Source organism: Kryptolebias marmoratus, linkage group LG10 (assembly GCF_001649575.2).
Source record: "Kryptolebias marmoratus isolate JLee-2015 linkage group LG10, ASM164957v2, whole genome shotgun sequence".
Classification (NCBI taxonomy): Eukaryota; Metazoa; Chordata; class Actinopteri; order Cyprinodontiformes; family Rivulidae; genus Kryptolebias; species Kryptolebias marmoratus.
In genome coordinates this window covers 20,415,741-20,436,343 of record NC_051439.1, presented here as the reverse complement: position 1 = coordinate 20,436,343, position 20,603 = coordinate 20,415,741, and the positions used below count along the sequence as shown (strand labels likewise).

The window sequence follows — 20,603 nt, the reverse complement described above, 5'->3', positions numbered from 1 at the left end:
GCGGAGCACTTTCAGAGCTCCTTTTCTATCATTTGAAAACAGTAGCGAGCCGACGAGTCGAGTCAATCATCAGAAGCAGCCCCTCTCATTCAGCGGCGATAACAAAGAGCCCCGCATCACCGCTGCTGACCACTTAAGACATCCACAGCTCGGCGGAGCCCATTCAGCAGCAGTCAAAAAAGAAATCAAGGCTATTTTTTCCACTCTGCTTTTATGTCAAAGAGAGCAACTGAATGTGTGATTCAAGACGCTGGAAAGCAGCTGGCACTCGACGGCATGAAAGCCTCGGCAATTCATTTCGTACCCTCCCTCTCAGACGGGAACATAATACGCGGCGTTATTGCAGAGCGCGGCTGCAGACGAGGGGCAAAACACTCTCATTGTGATTGCCTCTTTTCCCCCCCTTTCAGCTCGATTTACGGCTTCGGCTTGTGTCACGATTTCTGCATGGAAATCAGGGGTTGGAAAGAGGAAACGGCGAACGCAGATTTGACTCGATAAAAACAGTGTTTCTCCTCAACTGGCTTTAATGGGAAAGATCTACTTTGAGTCGCGTTTTTAAAGGGAAAATGTCCCAATAGTTTTGGAACAATGAGGTGCAGCTTACTATATCCGAATCCTTGAATATTTCTAAGCGATGTTTGCTTGATGTTGTAAATAACCAGAGGTTTGATTAGTCCTTAAGAGCACGTTCACAAATATAACTTCCATACGTTTATTTTTATCATTTAGCAACACTAAACGAAGCCTTTGCCTTCGAACGCTGTCAGCTCTTCCATGTGGAGACACTTGTTGCAGGATTAACAGATCTGTGGAGGTTTCTGACTCAGATCCTTCATTTCATCTCAGAAGCACCCAGTAAAATCTGCCTGGGAGGTCGTCTCCTTTAAGCATCGTTGGCTGCATGTTTGGGGTCCATGTTCAGCTTCAGGAAACATTTAGGGTCAACCAGCCGCCTCCATGATGTGATCACACGATTGTTTTATATTTCTGAGCATTGAGGGCGCCGTTAATCCCGACCGAACCTCTGCGCTCCTTCACGAAAGCATGAGCAGCACGTCAAAATCTTTGACCCTCCCTGAGTTTGACCGTGCCTCCACAACCTCCGCTTGGGTAGCAGAGTTCGTCCCTCTCCTTTGTCCGTAGTCAGATAATCCTACATCTGAATATACCTCTGATGAATCTACAACTTTGTGCAGGTTTGGTGCTACTTTGAAGACAAAGGTTGGTGTTTCTTCTGCCCAAAGCTTCGGCTCTGTGCACGGTAAATGTCACAATTTCTTAGACTTCGTGCACGGTTAAACCCGACCCATGAGGCTCCAGAATGTTCGATCCTTGTTCCGGGCGGTGCCTGTTTTTGGGACACTGCCCTCGGCTCTGAAAAATCTTTGCTCAAGTCGTGACACCGACTCTCTGTCAAAGTCGGAGAGAATTATGGCGTCTCCTCGAGGTATTTCCTGAATCAATTAATTTCAGCTGCATGTTCTGTTTCAGTGGAGGCCCCTCTTCTTCTAACTGCAAACAGATGTATCTCTAACTGGAGGAACTCTTCTGTTTTTATCTTTAACATCGTCTCCCACTTCAGGTTAGACACACAGCAGTTGCGTAGCAACAAGAAGAAAGTTAACGCTTCCTGCATCCTTTTGAGTTCCTGCTCTCGGTTCTTGTGGGCACTTGCAGCTGTGCTTCGTGTTTGATCAGGAGAAAACCGCATCCTATGTTGTCATAATCTTATACATAATCTGCTGTGACATTATTTCAGGAGCGAAAGCTTCATGAGGAAAATGGGTCACACTTTGCTGCAGAGGAAACAGCTGCAGCAGGTTTTAATGTTTGAAAAAAAAACTGAAAACGCTGAAAAGATTTACCGTGAGGATTTTTGCACAAAGGATCCATTACTCCATGATGGCAACTAATTCAGAAATAACTACTAATATGAAGCTCTGCATGGCAAACGCACTTTAACTGATATTCTGAACCTGCTTCCTGTTTAGATACGTACGTTAAGCTGACCTTACTGAACTCCATGGGCCACGAAATGTCCAAGTGTAAGACGTCCATCTGTCGAGGTCAGCCCAACCCCACCTACAAAGAGACGTTTGTCTTCCAGGTGGCCCTTTTCCAGCTCTCCGACGTCACGCTCATCCTCTCCGTCTACAACAAGCGCAGCATGAAGCGTAAGGAGATGATCGGCTGGATCTCTCTGGGCTTGAACAGCTCCGGAGAGGAAGAGCTCACCCACTGGACCCAGATGAAGGAGTCCAAAGGACAGCAGGTCTGCCGCTGGCACAGTTTGCTGGAGTCCTAACAGCGGTGGAGGCGCATGTTTGGGGGTGGGTTGGGCGGGGGGACTGAGCAAGGATGGCCGCAGAGTGAAAGGTTCATCCCCGATGAGGCGGAGAAGTTTGGCTGGCCGATGGATCGGTGAAGAGATGTTGATGAAAAAGTTTAGAAGAAGACATCTGTTCAGCTTCTCATTTCATGGCACTGTGGGTGAAATCACCACCATCAGATGGTGATTAGATATTCGGTTAATAATCCTGTGTCCTTTCTTTAATCGATTGCCTTGTATTGAGCTTTCAGCTTCTGTAGATGGCGCTTCCTGTTAACAGAGGCTGACTCTGAGCACCCACACCTCCCGCTCAAACAACAGATTTACTCTAAAACGCTCCATAAAACCTCCCGTTTATCTTGTAATGAACAGTATCCTGACAAAAATGCTCCTTTTTTTTTTCTTTCCACCGTCAAAGGTCTCGACAATCCAGTTCACTGAAAACTGTTGCCAAAACTTTCCTATAAAGTCTTAAGAACTGTTGTTGCAACATTTCCAGTCAGCCGACAGCTGTGCCTCATCATCCACATGTTTTCTTTCATAAGGCTGGTTTTCTCTGTGATTTCAGAACATAACCAGTTGGAGGTTAACTTCAGGCATGCAGCTTCAAAAATTAAAACATCTGTTGGACAATTTGGAAGAAAAAAACAACACAAATTTGAGCTTTACATGGTTACAAAAAACACCTCTAATGTTACAGATGTGTCTTAAAACTGAATGATAAACCTCATTATAAAGATTTTAGATTAGATTTACAGAGCAAAGTCTACAGAATGGCTCCTAAAGGATGAGAAAAGGTCATCTAACTAAGTAGATTTGTTGCCCAATCCTAAATCACACTAAATGAAAACAAAACAAGGTGGATCTAAAGCAGATTTTGTTTTCTTACACTTCATCCAAAAAGTCAAACCAAGTTAATTTGGGAGGTTAAAACTAAGTCATGTGACCTGAATGCCAGCCAACAGGAAGCAACAGGAAGGAAATCATCCCATCAGAACGTTTCCTGTGGATGAACTCAGAGTTGGAGTTAGTTAAAAGCCTAATTGAACTTTCTCCTGACTTGTTTGACCTGGAGGTGTCTGACTGCACCGTTCATCACGTTTTATTCACATTGTTGTCACGTTATAAACATACAAAACACAGGAGTCAAACACTGAATCTTTTTTTTTTTACCAAAGCTAAATTTAGAACGTCCCAACGGGTCTGCAGGACTCTGGAAGGACGGCAGGAAGTTAGAGGACATTCAGTCGGTTCTGCAGACAAACAGTCCGACAGGTGAAGAAACTCACTCTTTTCCTGTCTGGTTTTTTTTTTTTTTTTTTTGAAAACACCAGTTTTTCATTTCACAGACTGGTGGTTTGTTCAGATTTAAAACCTGTTGCACAACGTAGACCGCCCGTTTCAGAGGTAAACTGAGGACCCCATTGTGAATAACAGTAATTACATCCCAGTTACCAGGTGAGAATAAACATCCTTTACCTGCTCTGGTGCTATAAACCAGCTGCGGCTGCACGCAGGAGCCTTTGCCTTACGATTGTAGTACACTCATAGCTTTCTTTAGGAAACGGCACATTGGTGATTCCAGGAAGCACACGCAGTTTTTCACTTTCAGAATGCCTGCAGGCGAAACACCTTTAACTTCAGCCACTTGTTTTCATTTACAGACCAGAGAAATCCACTTTAATGTGCCTGTGGTTGTGTTTACAAAGTGTGTGTGGGTGTGTGTGTGCGTGTTGGATGCTCTCGGATACGTCAGGTGTGAACATTTCTGACTTAAATAGAACAAACTTCTTATCTGTCTTGGCTTCTACTTTATATCCGTAAATGTTTCTTATATATTTTTGTATCAACGACGAGGAGAGGAAACCGTGTCGAGGTTGTTGTTGTTGTTTAATCAGATATTAACCCACTCTGTGAGCAATATGATTTGAACAGAAGCACAGACGGCAAATCACACCGTGTGAAAGACAGATTCAGAGCTCGTTTTGTTTTTAAATCTGGTTTTAAATCTGGTTTTTAAACCAGACTTACTCGTTCTGCTTAAAGAAAAAAGTCCTGCAGCAAAAAAAACCCAAAAACGTCACGATGTCAGGGTTTGTCGTGTTGTGAGCTACGAAGAAGAAACGTTAATATTCAGCGTAAACAGAGGAGTGCCTCTCAGCTGTTTTATATTTCCTGTATAAATTAAATCTAATTAAAAAAAAACACTGTTGGTCAGCTCTGCTAAATTTCAAGAAATCTTTTAATTTGGCGCAAATATTACACGACTGAAGGACAAGTTGTCTCCATTTTTACCAGTTTTCCCATCGTGTTTCCAACTTAATAACTAAATAAACATCGACAAAATCCTCTGGATTCAGTTCAACATAAAACAGAAATCACAAGGTCATTTTTAAAATATTTGTTTTCTTCGTGTCAAACATCAAAAACAAACAAAATTTCTCATTTCTTGGTCTTTCACGCGGCGTGTTTCTGTCACGTTTTTCCTAAAGAAACACCTTCTTTGAAAAGTCGTTGCTTCTTCGTTGGTTTCCTTCAGTTGTGACGAATCTTTTGGTCCTAATTAATTTATTTTTCTCTCTGAACTACCCATGTCCGAGGCTGCCTTACTGTTTCTGACTCAACCTTGTCTTAACGAACCTGTAAACATACTTTTTATTTCTGTACATATTTGCTTTGTAAACAGTCTTAATTTATTTATAATAGGAGTTTATATGTGATGGTATTATTTAAAAAAATACAAAAAGTTAAAAAAAATCACTTGTTTGTGCAGTTTTTTTTTTTTTTAATTTTAAACATGTTTTTAATTTTTGTCTTGCAGTAGCACAAATCAACCAACAGGGGGAGCAACTAGTTTTTCATTTCTTTTGCAACGTTTTAACTAAAATTGGTTTAAACTTTTATGTTTTTCTCTAATTTCTGGAAATGATTGAGTTGTAGATGGATTCCACAACATCTGTCAAACTTTTGTGAGTTTATTCTTTTTGTTTTTCTTTTAAATAAGACTGTGTTTGTCCCACTTCCTGCGATTTTCTTACACAAAAAGGTGAATTCTCCTCTCCTGAACGTTCCTCATCTGGTCCAAGTGTTTTCGAAGGACAGAAAATAAGATTTAGTGGCTGCAGTCGAATCGAAGGGGAAATGGATAACAGATGAGGGGAGACGCTCCCTCCCCTCCTTCCTTTCTGGGTCACATCTCTCCAAACTAAAACTTTCAGAGAATTAAAAAAAAAAAAAAAAGTCAAAATGCCTTCAGGTGCTGTCGAAGAAGTTAGAGCTGCAAAATCAGCCTCAAGAAAACAACGAGACGTCGTAAAAAACACCTTTATGTGATTAAACTAGCTATAAAACATGCCGAGGAATTAAACCTATTGAATATTAATCTACACAAAGTTAATTTAGATGTTTACAGTGTTATTTGGATTGGTTTAATTCGCTGTCTAAGGGTATGGACTTCCTGCAGTCATTGTTCAATAATATTAAATTTGAATAAAATACATAAAAAGTTCAATTAAAAAGCTGCATTTTTTTTGGTTGATATAAGGTTGAAACTGATAAATACAACAGTAAAAAAAGTCATAAAAAGCTTAAATTTGGCTACTTATTCAGCTATTTTCCTTTTAAATGCCCTAAAATAAAATGTTTAAAAAAACACTTCATAAGCATCAATCACTACCAAAAGTCTTATAAATGAGCAAAATCAGAAGATTCATGATTTGTTGCCAACAATAACAGTCGTTTGTTTGCATTCAAACTTGAGGACTCAGTCATTTAATGATGCAAAAGTTGTGTGGGAAGCATAAAAAGTCAAATCAAAAACATTAAAATATCAAGTATTTTGAGAGACTTTAATGCAGATCTTTAACTTATTTAAGTTTAAACAACCTGTTAGATTTTGCAGTGTAGGCGTCACTGTTTGTGGCTTTCTGTTACAACTAGATTGTATTATTTGTTTTATTTTCTTAGTGTGCAAATTGTTTAAATATTAGCTGTTTTGAATTTTTTTTTTTTTTAAGTGATTTTGCGTTTAAACATCGGCTCGTTCAATGACACCTGTGAACAGAGGAGAAAAATCCGAGCTGTCCTTGAACTGCTCATCGGCGGTTTGACCGGAGGGAGGGAGGCGGAACAGCGGCGCTCCGTCTTTGTTTTTTTTCCTCCTCCGCCGCGGATTCATTTCAGCTGCCGGAGCGACGCGGTGAGCTCCTCCGGGACCGTCCGAGCGGAAAAAAAAACCCCAACAACGAGAACAACAACACCGGCTAGGGACGAACGGAACGCCACGTCCAGAACTGGGTATGGACACGGAACGAACGGCCGTTAGGATTTAAATAAATAAAATAAAAATAACGGTAGAAGCGCGTGAAGATGCTCAGCGCGTGAACGAAGCTCCAACGGCTGATCGGAATCCACTAATCAGCGCAGCTGCGGTTCAAAACAGCCCGGAGGAGGGAGGGTTTATTATTCTTTTTATTTTTATTTATTTTACTTTGTTTTGAACGTATCTTGGATTTGAGCCGGAAACCCAAACTGTGGAGCCGAAGACCGAGGAGTTCAAACCGGGTAAGATTTTATTTAAAAATGTCTAAATATTTGCTGTTAAAGTTTAAAACTTACTGTTTTAAATCATTTTAAACCCCGTTGGGGTAAAAAAAAAGAACCACTTTCTAATGTTGTTTTAAAAGATTAAAGTATAAGAAAAGCTGATTAAAAATGAAAATTTTGTACATTTTACCTGAAGTAATCCTGTTGATATATGTGAATGTTGACTGAATTAACTGATAGAAATGTAAAAGGAGGATAATTACTGTCACCATGGTAACCACACATCCATGTCTGTCGCTCCCTGACTGCCAAGTTGTTGATTCTAACTGAAAATTAAGCCTCAAACAAACAAACCGTGCAGGAAAACTAAAAGTCATATCCTGAAAATTCTTGAACCTTATTCAGCAGAGGACCCTGGTGTTCAAACCTGGTGAGTTTTTGGGTTTTTACGGGGTTTTATTTCAGAGATGTGTGTTTAAAGAGACGCTTCACGCCCAGGTTTGAGCGGAACATTTACGGCTGAGCTGTGATGAATCTGTGGATGACTGGTTGTGTGTTCTTTACGTTCTGGAAGGATTTTAGAGAAAACCGTAAACCCTACAGGCGCAAGAGTTGCACTGTGTGTAAGAGGACAAAAATCCCTACGTTTTGATGTATAATTTGTTTATGTTCCAAAAATGTTGTGGGAGTAAAAGGGGTTTGTTTGCAAAACTTTTTTTCTAGACTGTTCAAAAGTTAGTGACGTCATCAACTGTCCGTTTATAATTCAATGGGGGGAAAAAAATCTTCAAACTTGAGCTGCAATTCTGCGAGGGAAAAAAACGTAAAAGATATAGAAATGCAGGTTTCGTACACATGAAGTTCGACTTTTTCGTGTCCCGTTTAAACTTAGGCGACCTGTTTCCACCGCGAAGCATGTCAGGTCTGCCAAGCGCCAAACGGGGCAGGATTCTGTGAGACCCCCACTGATTTGCATGATTGTTTTTTTTTTTTTAATTAAATAGTTTTTGAGGCGCTTCAGCCCTTTTTCATAGCCACCCTTAATAGTGCTGATAATACCTCGTAGTTTCTTGTTTCTACCTTTTTAAACGTTTGGAGTTTTTAACGTGAAATGAAAGCTTCGACTGCAGCCGATCGGACGCCAGGTCGCTTCACCTCCACCTGCCAGAGGCTCCACCTTTCTCGGTTTGTTTTCCTCCTGAAGGAGGACCATCCAGCTCCGGCTGAACTCTGAGGAGGAGACGAAGGCTTCTGGCTTTTCATGCCAGGATCCTCGTCTTTGTCGCCGATCTTCGCTGTGATCCGCGCCCCCCCGCCCTCACAGCACCGTCAATCGTATCTTGCTCTCAGCAGACTCCTGCGCTCATTAAGGATGTGAACCTGTTGGCATCCTCATCCTCCTCCTCTCCCCAAAGCCATTCATCTTCCTCGGCGGGGAGCGGAGACTCACATCTGGAGCCGCATTTCTAAACATCAGCAGGAACGTTGGGGAACGCAGAAGGAATGTCGGTGCGTTTTTTTAAGGCTGAGCAGAAAATCAAACGGCAAGCAGATTGTTTGACTCTCATGCAGACATGTAAAAGGTTTGTGAAATACAAAAAGGAGCAGGTGTAAGGTTGAAAACTGAGCTGGATGAATGAATGAATGGATCTTTGTGCTGCAGAATGAACTTCAGGTTTAAAAATAGAGGCGGGTGTGACCCGACTTTTTATTTATACCGAGGTCTGGAGGAGTCGTTTGTGACCGGAGAGCCTCTGCCACACAGCTGGGCGTTCTACAAAACATAAAGAAATTAAGTCATGTGGTGTCCATGTAACGTTCATGACACGATCCTGTGGTGACATGAACATCAGTTTCCTCTAGGTTCATGTTTGTTGTCTGAATGAGACCACTCAGACGTTTTTGGCACGCCTACTTCAACAACAAGACGTGTACACAGCAGCAACCACGGGATGATGTTGATGTTGTCGTACTTACACACCACAAGTACGCCACGTTAATGTTAGCTTAGTGTGAGCGTTTGCCTGTTACGGTGACGCTTCAAACTATTAGAGCATTTCTCAACATGATTTAATAAATCAGTGGCTGAAGATGAGGCTTAGTATGACAGTTTCGGCTACGTAAAGACTCGACTCACTGAAAACGCTTCACTTCTGCACACCTTTAGAGTGCGATGGAGTGAACAAAAACTGTGAGGAAATTATTTAATTTACCAAGAGATAAATACTTTGTGCAGATTTGTGGGTCCACTTAAAGGAAGAATTATCCTTGCGTTATAGTCGTTTTTCAAATTGTCTTTAGTTGGTATCTCAGTGAGGTGTTCGGTTCACCAAACTGAACATGGAGCAGAGAAAACAAAGATTAGAGAGGTGGAGGCTACAAGATCATCTCCAAGCAGCTTCATGTCCCTTTGACCACAGCTGTCAAGGTCATTAAAAGGTAGAAGGTTCACTGGACCTTAGCCAACCTCCCAGGACATGGACGCAAGAGGAAATGCGACCCCAGGTGGATCAGGCAGATGGTGGAAAAACAGCCAAACCGTTCAAGGTGAACTCCAAGAACAATGTGAGCATTTTAAGTCGTGATGAGCTCCACGGAAGAAGAGCCAGGAGGCTCCACTATTAACAGAAGAACCACAACCAAGCCAGACAGAAAGACATGTTGACAAAAACCAAAGTTTTATTATCGTGGAAGAACAAATTTATCCACGTTTGCACCTAAATTGTCCCAGAGATGCCAGGCAGAAACACAGAAGGGAGAATTTTGTTCTAGAAAATGGTGTTCAAAGATATGGAGGAATTTTCATTTATTTGATAAGATAAAATTGACGCAGCATGAGTCTTTATCGGTCTTAAACCCTGTTTTCAGAGAAATGTTGGGCTCTAACGTCACAACCCGACTGTTTTTTTCCTCTCTGAAGAAACCTTTTTGTTGCTCCTGTCTGTCCGCATCCCAGCCGTGGTCTGTTAAACCCCAGAGACTCTGTAATGCAGCCGCCCTGTCACAACAAGTGTGTCAGTACTCGGCGAAAAGAGCGCTGTACGACCCCCCGGAGGACCCCGAGCCCGGCTTCGTCACGCCACCGCGGCTGAGACGGGACTCTGATTGCTCCTGACAGGTTGGCTCAAACAAACCGAGCGGATGGGCGAGCGGCAGGGCGATGTTTGCTTTTTATTTTTTTAGTTCAGTTTCGCTGAAGTGAACATGTCTGCTGTGTGACTGTGGTCCACCTCTGAAGCAGGAGGCTAATCGCTTCTGTTGTGATTCATGAGCCTCCTTGTTGCTCCTCTGAAGGAGGAGAGCCTGGTGTCATAAAACCCATTATCTGCTTCTGCTCGCTGCCATCTTCGCCTCCGATCCTGCAGGAGTCCTGACGGGGCTCAGAGGAGGTGGGCTGTGTTTGTTTAGAGTCCTCAAAGGCCGGATGGTCGTCTCTCCCACAGTTTATTAGTTATTAGCTGCTCACCGTCTGCTGCTGTTAACCTGCTGTTTGTGGGTGGGTTGTGTCAGCGTCTAAAATTAGCGTTTACGTTCCAATAATCCGACTCTGTAGTCAGGAGCTGCCGCAGAAGAAGGGGCAAGATTTCAGGTGAAAATCTGTGGAAGAATGTGAGATAAACTCGACTGTTTGTGTGAAGATGTGAACAGAAAGGAGTCTGCCAAAATATAGCCTTCCACAAACACGTTTTTTTTACCTTTTAGTAACTAATAAATTGTAGCTGATGGTGCTTTATCATGTAGATTGTTTCTACAAACACCACAGTAAACATTTGTGATCCGTCCTTCAGGCTGAAGTGTTCATGCTGCAGTGGGGAAAAAAATGAAAAAATAGATTTCTGCTTTAATTTATTTGCGTTAAAAAAAGACACCATCCAGCGATCCAAGTAACTAAAACAGTGGATAATCTACCTTCTAAATCAAGGTTTTCTAACAGGTACGTCTTCAGAAATTAATCCTTTTTGATTCAAATCCCTTTGACAGTTTTTCTCTGCCAGGAAATCCCTTCGTATAATGCTTGGCAGGAAATCAAGACAACGTCAGTCCAGACCAATAAACATCCAGCTTTCAAACCGGCGCTCCCGTAAACAAAACTAGCTTGTTGCCAGGTGATAAAATCGACATGTTTTGATCTTCTGAGTCAGAGGATTGTTGAAGCTCCTCGCTAACGTCGGACCGAATCCCGTGGCACTGGCGAAGTTAAATATGTGAAACTAGCAGTAAATCCAAACTTTGATCTGTTGAGTTTCAGTTAAATTAAATGTTGTCGATTAAAGATTCAATGTTTTGTTTGTTTTTTTGAGTTTTTAGTTTTATCGCCTATCTTTTCGGCCAGAATGTGGATGTTTTTGTGCGCGTGCGTCTGTCTGTTAGCAAAATATCACCTGACGTCTTTTAATGAAACTCTTAGAAAGCAATCATTGGATTTAAGATGGCTGCCACAGCCAACTGACCTTTAGGAAGCACATAAAATGGCTGTAGCTGTCAATTTCACAGCTATTGAGCTGAAACTCTGTGGTAGTAGCTGAGAGTCATTCACAACACCTGGTTGGAGCGCCGTCAGATTTGCCTTATTTTCCAGGTTGGTGAAATGTGTCGGAACCCGTCTGGTTCTTGTTGCAGAACTGAGTCGTCGGCCCCGTTCATTCGCGGCGTGAAAACCGGACCTCTTTCACCCTGGAGGCTCGGAAAATACTCCGCAAAAAAACCCTCCTGGAACCGGTACAGAACCGAGCAGCTGGACGGGTTTAGTTTCAGGCCGCAGAGAAAACTATTCTGAGAACAAAGTTTATTAGAAGCATCAGTTTGTCTCTTTTTCCTTTCAGTGTGACGCTTTTCTTTTTACCACTTCAACCACCCCTTGGATTATTAAGTTTACGAGGTACGTTTAAACGCATCATAAAGTCAAGTTTTGACAAAACCAAGCAAATAACTAGAGTTTACAGTGTGTGCCTTAAACACACCACGTCCCTCCATGTTTCCAGTTGCACTTGATTGTTAACCTAAATATTTAAACTTATTTTTTTTCTAAGGTTATTTTAACATGGAAGCACCTTTTATCATGTTTAAATGTAATGAAATAAAAAATATGTGGATCGGTGTAACAATCGGCTGCAGTTTCATCTAAAAATACTCATAAATACCTCAGTAGATCAGCAGTTTCTGAAACTGCAAGGCTTCTGGTAAGTTAGTACTACTCCTGGGTCACTGATACTTCATAAAGTTTCAGGCCTGATGAATCAGCCTCTGTGTGAAGAAGGTAAACGTATCAATGAGAAATATTTCTTGTTCGGATTGGATGGATTTGCAAACTGTGGCACGGTTTTTACGAAACTTACAGGAAAATAAAAAATGTGTAAAATAACCCGTTGGTTCTTAAACGGAAGCGACTTATCGGCTCAAAGAGGCAAACCTGATTTAAAGTCGTCGTGTTTGATCTAACGCAACATCTCAAACTGTGTGCTCCGGATGACTCTCAGCTACCACCAAGTCAAATTTTAGCTCAGTATCTGCTGAACTCACTGAATTACAGACATCTTTGTGTCTTCTAAGATCAGTTGGCGGCCATCTTGAATCCGGTTGTCTCTAAACGTTGACTTTCTGCTCTTTTCGTCGGTTTGTGGAGGTGTTTGATAAAAGGCACGAGCAAAAACATTGTCTTAAAAAAAAAATAAAGTAAAAAAACCCGACACGCATCAGTAAAAAAACTGAAGGAATTCTTCCTCGATAAAACGCAAGGGTTTGATATAAATCTGCATTTAAAACAGTCTGGGTGAATATCCGGAGCGTATTCCTGCCGGTGTGTCGGCTGTCGGATGACTTTTCCTTTTTTCTCCCTGTGAAATATTTCAGGGAACAACAAGCCGTGCACGTCTGAGTGTGTGTTTGCGCTGGAGGGAGTGAGTCAATCATAACAGCAGAAATCAGCCCTGCAGGCGATCCGTCTCCACTCATGACAAGCCTCCCGAGGCGCTCGTCTCTCCTCCGACTCCCCCATCCATCCCTCCCTCCCACGGTTTGCCTCGTGCCCTCGCATCACAATTACCTCCCGTCGTCGGAGGGAGTAATGAGAGTCAGACGGAGTTCGGGAAGCTGAGGGATGAAGCACGTTAACATGCACCGTTTTTTAAATCTTTTTAAATGAAAAGAATCACAAACGCAGAGGAACAATGCCCTCCCTCCTCCCCCCTTTGTTTTTATTTCTCAGCTACCCCTTCCTTCCTCTCCCTCACGCAGACCGCTCGAACCGTCTCTCCTCAATCTCCTTTGAAGACTGAGAAGCGTTGCTGAACATGTAGAGAAGCTGCTCCGTTTGATTGTTTTTACCCCCACGGTTCAGAGAGCTGTCAACTGTGACCGCTGTTGAAAGGATGTCAGCGAGGAGGAGGAGGTGGGGGAGGGTGGGGAGTGATGGCATGCTTGTTTCTTTGTGCTCCTGCAAATGTAGCAGCAGCCGTGGAGACGGGAGGCGATGAAGAGAACAGCCGGGGTGAAGAGGAGAAGGGGCCAAAGCGGATAATTAACCACGACAGCAGCTCAATAACTGGGCCCTAATTGGTCCTTATTGGTGGTGGACTCTATCTGTGTGGGGGGGGCAATAAACTGCTTTACTGTCAACATCGTAACTGCAGAACGGCAATTAGAAGAAATGTGTATAATTTTACATTTTGCAGATTTTCTTTAAAAAAAAAAAAACAACGTTGGCTGAGTCTGAATATTTATCACCTGCTGCCGAAAGGTAAAGGTGGAGTGTGTGTGTTTGTGTGTTACCTATAAGATCTCATGAACCACTGGACGGATTTTAATAAAACTTTCAGGAAGTAATCATTTGACATTTGTCTACAACTGACCTGAGAAAACACACAAAGAGTCATTCCCATGATGTTATTTTCAAGGTTTGACAGAGACGACTCCATGGCGTTCCGTCAAGACATGTAGGCCTTGTCCAAGATTGAGACCTGCAGCTTCTTAAGGAGATGGTAGTTTGTCTCCAAGTCTCTCTTCAGTCCTGCATCAGGGTGGACTGGACCAGTCTGGTCTGAAGTTCTATTTCAGTGGCTCATCATTCTGTTAAAAGTGAGAGAAGAAGCACAGAAAGAAGGGAAAAACAAGCAGAACCGAGAACAAATCGGGTACCCATCAGGGGTGAGGCTGATTCATCGCCATGTTTGGTCTGTGGAGACAGGTTCTGATGGGTTCTAAGCTGGCAGGTGGAGGGAAGCGAGGAAGAGGGGTCCGTCTGCTGATTCTGGTTCTGCATGAAGGAGAGGAACCAGCAGCAGAACAGTGTGATGAGGACTACTGACCTATCCCAGTCCGGTTCTGTTTATGCTGCAGATTCTTTCTGCACGTCAGACGGATGTTTCTACTAATCTGCATTGCTTCCCCTTCCAACAGAAGGTGGTAAATATTTTTGTTTTTATGTTGAATTGACAAAACTCTCCGTTAATTAAAAATCCAACGGGCACGCCGCCTGTTGGGAACCTTTTTGTTAGCCTGTTTGCCCTGAGCGACGAGGCCCTCTGGCGCCGTGTACGTCCCCCTCTTTGTTTCCCGGATTACCGCGCTGCTGACTGAAGCTTCCCGGCGAGATTTGACGCGCCGGATCCATTTCACCAAACAAATTGGTGTCAAACATCTCGCCGCCTCTCCTAGCAGCTAATCAATGGGGAGTCGGTGGTGCGGGTGGGCGTCACTTCTCCATCTGCGAGCCGCGCTTTTCGACAACCGAGCTGCCAACCATCTGACAATTATCAGCCGCTCGCCGTTTTCGTGGCTCAGATTTGTCACACAGAAAGTTGAGTCTTCGCCAGAATCAGACAAACAGCCTGTTAACGTTTGCTGCTTCATTAGGGAAGCATATGCAGAATATTCTGGAGGTTTATGGAAAAAAAACTGATCCGGTTTAATGGGTTTAACTCGACTCCAGAACTAACCACTGAACTAAACTGGTAAACCTCAGGCTATCTGAGCAGAACTAACAGCTGATTTCTCCGCTCTCTGTTCCAGACCTGAACCAGACAGAGACATGACCCTGGTTTTATCAATGAATCCTTTCCTGGACTCAGACGGAGACCCTCCCCCCATCTGGGATTCGGAACGCTGCAGGAAGACGGGCCTGTCCAACCCGGACCCGGCGTGCAGCTCGGATCAACAACAGTTTGCTCAAGGTGCAGTACCCGGCAGCGTCGTCTTCGTTTAAACTCCTTTTTTTTTTTTATAAACCACATTCAACCCAGTTCTAAAAGCCCAGATGTGTGTTTGACTTGACTCAGTAACTAGAGAAGTTTGGGTTTTCTGCAGGAACGTGGAAGGAACCCTGACTTCTGAAACCAGCAGAGCAGAACTAAATTCAGCAAAACGGCTAAAACTAACACGATAGTATCTGAAAGCTAAATATGCCAAAACCGTAGCTAAAAGGAGCGTAAAGAAGAGCAAATGCTAAAGTGGATTTTGGGGAATTTTTGAAGGAATTGAATCAGTGTTTTTGTTGAAGTTAAATAATTAAAAGAAAGCACAAAAGTTAGAAACACTAAAAGTCAAAACACAGTTCTACTAAACGAGCCGAACATGTTGATGAACGAATGATTAATGGTGTTAATGCTGACTCTGCATTATTCTTCGGTTCAGGTACAAAGATCTGAGAGGTTTTAGTCTTCCTGTGATCTCTGTCTCTGATTGTGTTCTCAGTCAGCTGTCTTTGTTTTTATCGTCCAGTTTTATTACCTTTTAATGAGTTTCCTCTGAAGGTATAAGTTTTATTTTTTTTACTTTGTTCTCATAACTTAGATTTAATCTGTTGATCAGCTTTCTAATATGATATTTATAGATTTTCTGGCTGAATTAATTATTTTTGCTGTGTTTTTTTAATAAATAAATGTACTTTATGACTTGTACGTCTCTCATAGCATCAAGGATCAGCCTAGAAAAAATTTGATCGAACACTTTGTACGTCTCTGACTAACCCTTTAAAGACACTACTGTTGTTGTTTTTAGTTATTAATCATCTACTTTCTAAGAATTCAGAGAGCTGCTGTCTGCTCAGATGTTAGGATGAGATTTAAAACCAGTCTTTAAACTCAACAGGTTTATGGTTCTGTTTCTTCTCCCTGCAGAACCTCCCTGCAGACGAGTTCCTGATCATGTTTCAGTGTCAAAGATCACATATTTCAAGAGGAAGTTTGTTGATGACGATGAAGAATCTCATTTCAGCTTCAGGACTTACTGCCAGACTGTAAGTCAGAGGAACCGAGTCCAAGTTTCTGATGCAGGATATTGATGATCTAAGTCAGTGGTGTCCAATCCTGTTCCTGAAGGGCCACTATCCTGCATGTTTTAGATGTTTCCCTGCTCTTCAGCAGGTCTTTGAACTCTGCTGAAGCCTGGTAATCACTCAGTCATTTGAATCAGGTGTTTCAAAGCAGAGAAACAACTTAAACACACAGGACAGTGGCGAGGGTTGGACACCACTGATCTAAGTGTTCAGATGATGTAAAGATTGTTTGTCTGATGCAGATGTTCTCACGGTTGCTTTATTGACCCGGTTACAAACAGGTGGCTGTAATGTCATGCTGTCCTCAGGTCGCTCCGGTTCTGGAGGAGCGAGCTCACGTTCTGCGCCTCTCCCTGGAGAAGATGCGATTCATCGATGACCCCGAGGCGTTCCTCCGCCGCTCCGTCCTCGTCAACAATCTCCTGCGGCGCCTGCGAGCTGAGATCCTGCTGCAGAGCTCCGACTGGTGCTTCCCGCCCAACCCACCGTTCGCCGGCGGGCCCTGCATCCTGCCGCCCGCTGCTGGCCCCGCCCACAGAGCGGTGCCCGCCCGGATCTGCTTGGCGGCGCCTCAGGCCGGCCCACCTCTTCGGAAGCGCTTCCGAATGGTCCGTGGCGTTCAGGGGGATTTTCACCCCGAGTGCTGCTGCATCTACGCGGCGGCGGCCGCTGCGGGACATTACCTCCACCTGCCGTTCTCCGTGTACGACTCCACCCTCTCCACCTGCCCAGCCACACCCCACACCTCGTTCTTTCAGCTCGCCGGCCACAGTAAATTAGGCCTGACTGTCGCTGTTGGAGATCACGAGGAGGAGGAGGAAGATGCTGAGGAGGAGGAGGAAAACGAGGAGGTAGAGGACGGCGACGAACGAAGACAGGAAGGTCCCTCTGTTGATGCTGAGGACAAATTAAATCAGAAAACTAGGACTAGGACTTCGTTTGGTCACAAACACTTGAGGACAGAGGACAGCGGCGGCGTGTCGGGAAGTGTAGAAGAGGAGCAGGAGGAGGAAGAGGATGGCGAGGAGGAAGAGGAGCCGGTTGCGAGACTTTGTCCATGGGATTCAGAAACAGATGTTCACAGGTTTAGTTTCTGGCAGAGCAAGGCTCATAGACAGTAACTGCAGAAATACTAACGTTAAAACTGATTAAAGCTCGTTTCTCCTTGTAGTAAATCTACCTGCTTTAGTTTTGCCACGTCGTCCAATAACCTGAGCGCCGACACGATGCTCACGAGTCAGAGGAAAGCAGTCGCTTCTCATCATCTGGACCCGTCACTGAGAGCGCCGCGACACGATGGCGTCGTGGACGCCGCCTGTGAAGGGAAGCTTGTGTTGCACTGTCTCTGAGACCGGCCATCCTCGAGCCCCACCGCACGAAACCTAAAGGTCTCAAACAGGACTTTGTTCTGGTGCGACGGTCCCGTTTCAGGACCCTAAAAAAAAAAAAAAAGATAAATAACGGGTTGTGTATCTGTGTGCTTCTGTGTGTGTGTGCAGGAAATAATGTAGCATTTTAATACTTGATCTTTTATGTTTATTTTTGGGATGCACCGATACCACGTGTGTGTACTTGTACTTAAGATCAATCTTGATACCACAGTACTGATACCACTTACAGTTCACCTCTTAGTTGAGCATTTGGGTGGTAAAGGGGAGCGATGGCGGCCGTGTGGAGGTCTGTTTTAATTTTTTCTTTTGAGCGAGCCATCCTGATCCACTCCTCACCGGTTGGTGGCGTTAACGCTCCGTTAACCGCGGGAAAAAAACCCAACAACTGGGAAGAGTAAGCCATGTGGAGGTATTTCAAAGCGAACAACTGAGCAGGAAAAAGTCCCTGGGAATATTGGGATCTGAGCCCGAGCTTCCCGACAGTCTCACTGGTCGGGCGAGAGGACGAAGGCCTTCGTCATTGTCACTGAAAAGTGTGAGAGTGGTGTAGGAGTTACCGATGTCAATTTGAGGAGAAAGGTTATCGTGGGGAGAGTGGATGTCTTTATCCGAGTTTTTCATCACGGGTCACTGATGAGCTTAACAAGCTGCTTAATGAGCAGCAGCTGCTGACACGGCCTCTGTGGAAGAAGCTAATGCTTCAGTTTCCACTCATTCTGCTGTGAGGTGAGCAGCAGAAACTCCTTCGTCTTCTTGTTTTCTCATCGTTTACGTTTCAGCTTTTAAGGATGTTGTGTTGGAATGATATCTCTTAAAATGGCCGTGGTCGTGACTGGTAAACATGATGGATGGGATGGCGATGGAATTATTGTAATTTCCCTTATTTTTAATGACAAAATGTGTCCAAAAAACCAATTGTCAACAAACAAATCACCTGTCTGCTGACTGATCGGTGTAATGGTTTTTATGGTGCTCGTATCAGAAAGTACTCAGATGTAAGACTTGTTTTTTTTGGCGCGGTGGTATCGGTGCACCCCTGGTTTACTTTTATTACACAGGTTAAACGTCGTAACGCGTTCCTGTTGCTATCGATGACGTGACTGTGCTGCAGCTCCACAATGTGTAGATTTCAAAACACAATCAGAAAAAAAAACTGCTAAATGACAATTTAAAGTGCCTTAGTGTTTTTATGGTTTCACGTATGCTGTGTGTTTTAATGTAATCATGTTACGAAGTGGTTATTTTGCATTTTCTACGACTGCTTCAACTAAAACGAGCCGCAGGCGTGTTAGACGATGAGCTCTTTTAAAACCTCTAAGTTTGGTTTCATCTTTAAATGCATGTTTTCTTGTTAGAAACTTAAATCTAAATGTCCAAAACCTCATTCACTGTTAGATTCTGCCTAAAAACTGGGCTGTTCTGTCCATCAATACGGGTTTACTAAATCTGACAATATAAAAAAAAAGAACTTTTTACTGAATTTAAAGTCAGAGTGAAGCAGAAGTTGGGCTATCTTTGTCACATCACAGAAACATAATTTAATGACTGTTATAATAAAGTCATTTTTGTCAGTTTTTCTTACATTAGTTGTAAAAACAACATATTTGTAGAAAATATGCTTCTTCATATACAACCAAACAATAGAAAATGCAGAAATCTGACATTTTTCTTAAAAAGAAAACAAAACAGCTAATTTCTTATCCCGTTTTTTTTTTGTCTTTTAGTTGGAAAAAAAAAAAAATATATATTCTTAAAAGAACATGAAATTACATGCTTATCAGCTTTAATTAGGGATGTTTTTACTGTTTCTCTTTCCTTGGAGCTCAACCCATCCAACTAATCTTTGGGTGAAAGAGTTGTGACGAGCGAAACGTGAATTATTAAAACGATGTCACATTTCAAAAACCACAAGAATAAAAGCCGTTTTCTGACATGAGATGAAAACATTCATCCGTTCACCACGATTGTCTGAACCCCAAATATCTGCTTCATTAATAAAATCAGTAAAGCTAATTCTGAAACCTTCTTTTTCCGGGGTGATGAAACTACCGTGAGCTAGTTATAAAAACTGAGAAGAATAAAGGCCTGGATTTCTCCGGTTTGGAGCCTAAAACTGAATAATCGTCTTCAGATTTTACACACAAACGTCTGATTCTGCTTTACTCTGACTTCTAAGGTGCAGCGAGGCTCTGCGGGGAAGTTGGTAATAAATATCTTGCCTGTCGCAGAAAGCTCTTGGATCAACCTAGGTTTGGAGAAAAGTGGTTAACCGGACCGAGACCAAAATGGCGCATTTAAAACGGCCGCAGTCAAGACGACAGCAACCTGCTTTAGTCTTGGCCATAGCTCATTGGAAGTTTTTTTTTTCCAACATGAGGTTCCTCATAGAGCTATCTGCAACAGGTAAGATATTAAACACTCATGCCCACAGGACCCCACGTTTAAATCTATGAAAGTTTGCTCAAACCAAATAATAAATGCAGAAGAAGATGTTGACCCCTGCAGGGGTTTGATAGCCAGGCTGGTTGGATTACTGCTACATGACTGAGATCAGCTCTCATTAACTACAAAATAAATACAATTAACGCTTTATTGTTAATTCTTTTTCACTTCAAGTGAAATCTCTTTAATAGCAGAAGATCAACCGTGAATTCTTATGTTTTAGAGGATTTAAACATCAGATAATGAACCCAAAACTGTTTAAAATATGTTTAAGGTGGTTTGTTTTGTTTATCTTGGATTCAACATCCTCCTGTCGTGGTTATCCTCCTCAGCAGCTGACCCTGAACAAATAAGTCGTTACTTTTTTATTATTAATGATCAAAAATAAGAAAATATGCCGATGCAAGATTTGTTTCTGAGGCAAGAGCTTGTAACTGGATTTGTTTCTGTTTTTTTTTTTTATTAGGAATAACAAAAGAGCAAATCTGCTCTGCTAATTCTGTGTGATGTTCAGTGATAAATGTACCAGTAAAAGACATTTTGAAAAGTCGTTCATATCTCTTTATTTTTAAACTGCATGTTTTTAAATTTAGATTCACAATCGCACATTATCAAAAATGTT

The 20,603-nt window shown here is 42.7% G+C and overlaps 2 protein-coding genes across 4 annotated transcripts in view; both read left to right on the top strand.

The window, feature by feature from the left end:
* The window catches only part of syt14a (synaptotagmin XIVa), a 29,767-nt gene extending 24,015 nt beyond the window's left edge, over positions 1 to 5,752 (top strand). The window contains exon 9 of one of the 3 annotated variants that reach the window (XM_017434861.3): positions 1,995 to 5,752. In XM_017434861.3, coding sequence (XP_017290350.1) covers positions 1,995 to 2,308 — 314 coding nt within the window. In that variant the 3' untranslated portion in view covers positions 2,309 to 5,752. The remainder of the gene's footprint in view (positions 1 to 1,994) is intronic. The other 2 variants (XM_037977957.1, XM_037977958.1) reach the window with 2 other exon arrangements.
* A 690-nt stretch (positions 5,753 to 6,442) lies between these two features.
* Positions 6,443 to 20,531, top strand: LOC108246990 (SERTA domain-containing protein 4-like). Its single transcript, XM_037977897.1, has 4 exons — positions 6,443 to 6,895; positions 14,885 to 15,045; positions 15,991 to 16,109; positions 16,457 to 20,531. The coding sequence occupies exons 2-4, from the start codon at positions 14,904 to 14,906 to the stop codon at positions 17,267 to 17,269; spliced, it is 1,074 nt and encodes a 357-aa protein (XP_037833825.1). The 5' UTR covers positions 6,443 to 6,895; positions 14,885 to 14,903; the 3' UTR covers positions 17,270 to 20,531.
* The last annotated feature ends 72 nt before the right edge of the window (positions 20,532 to 20,603 follow it).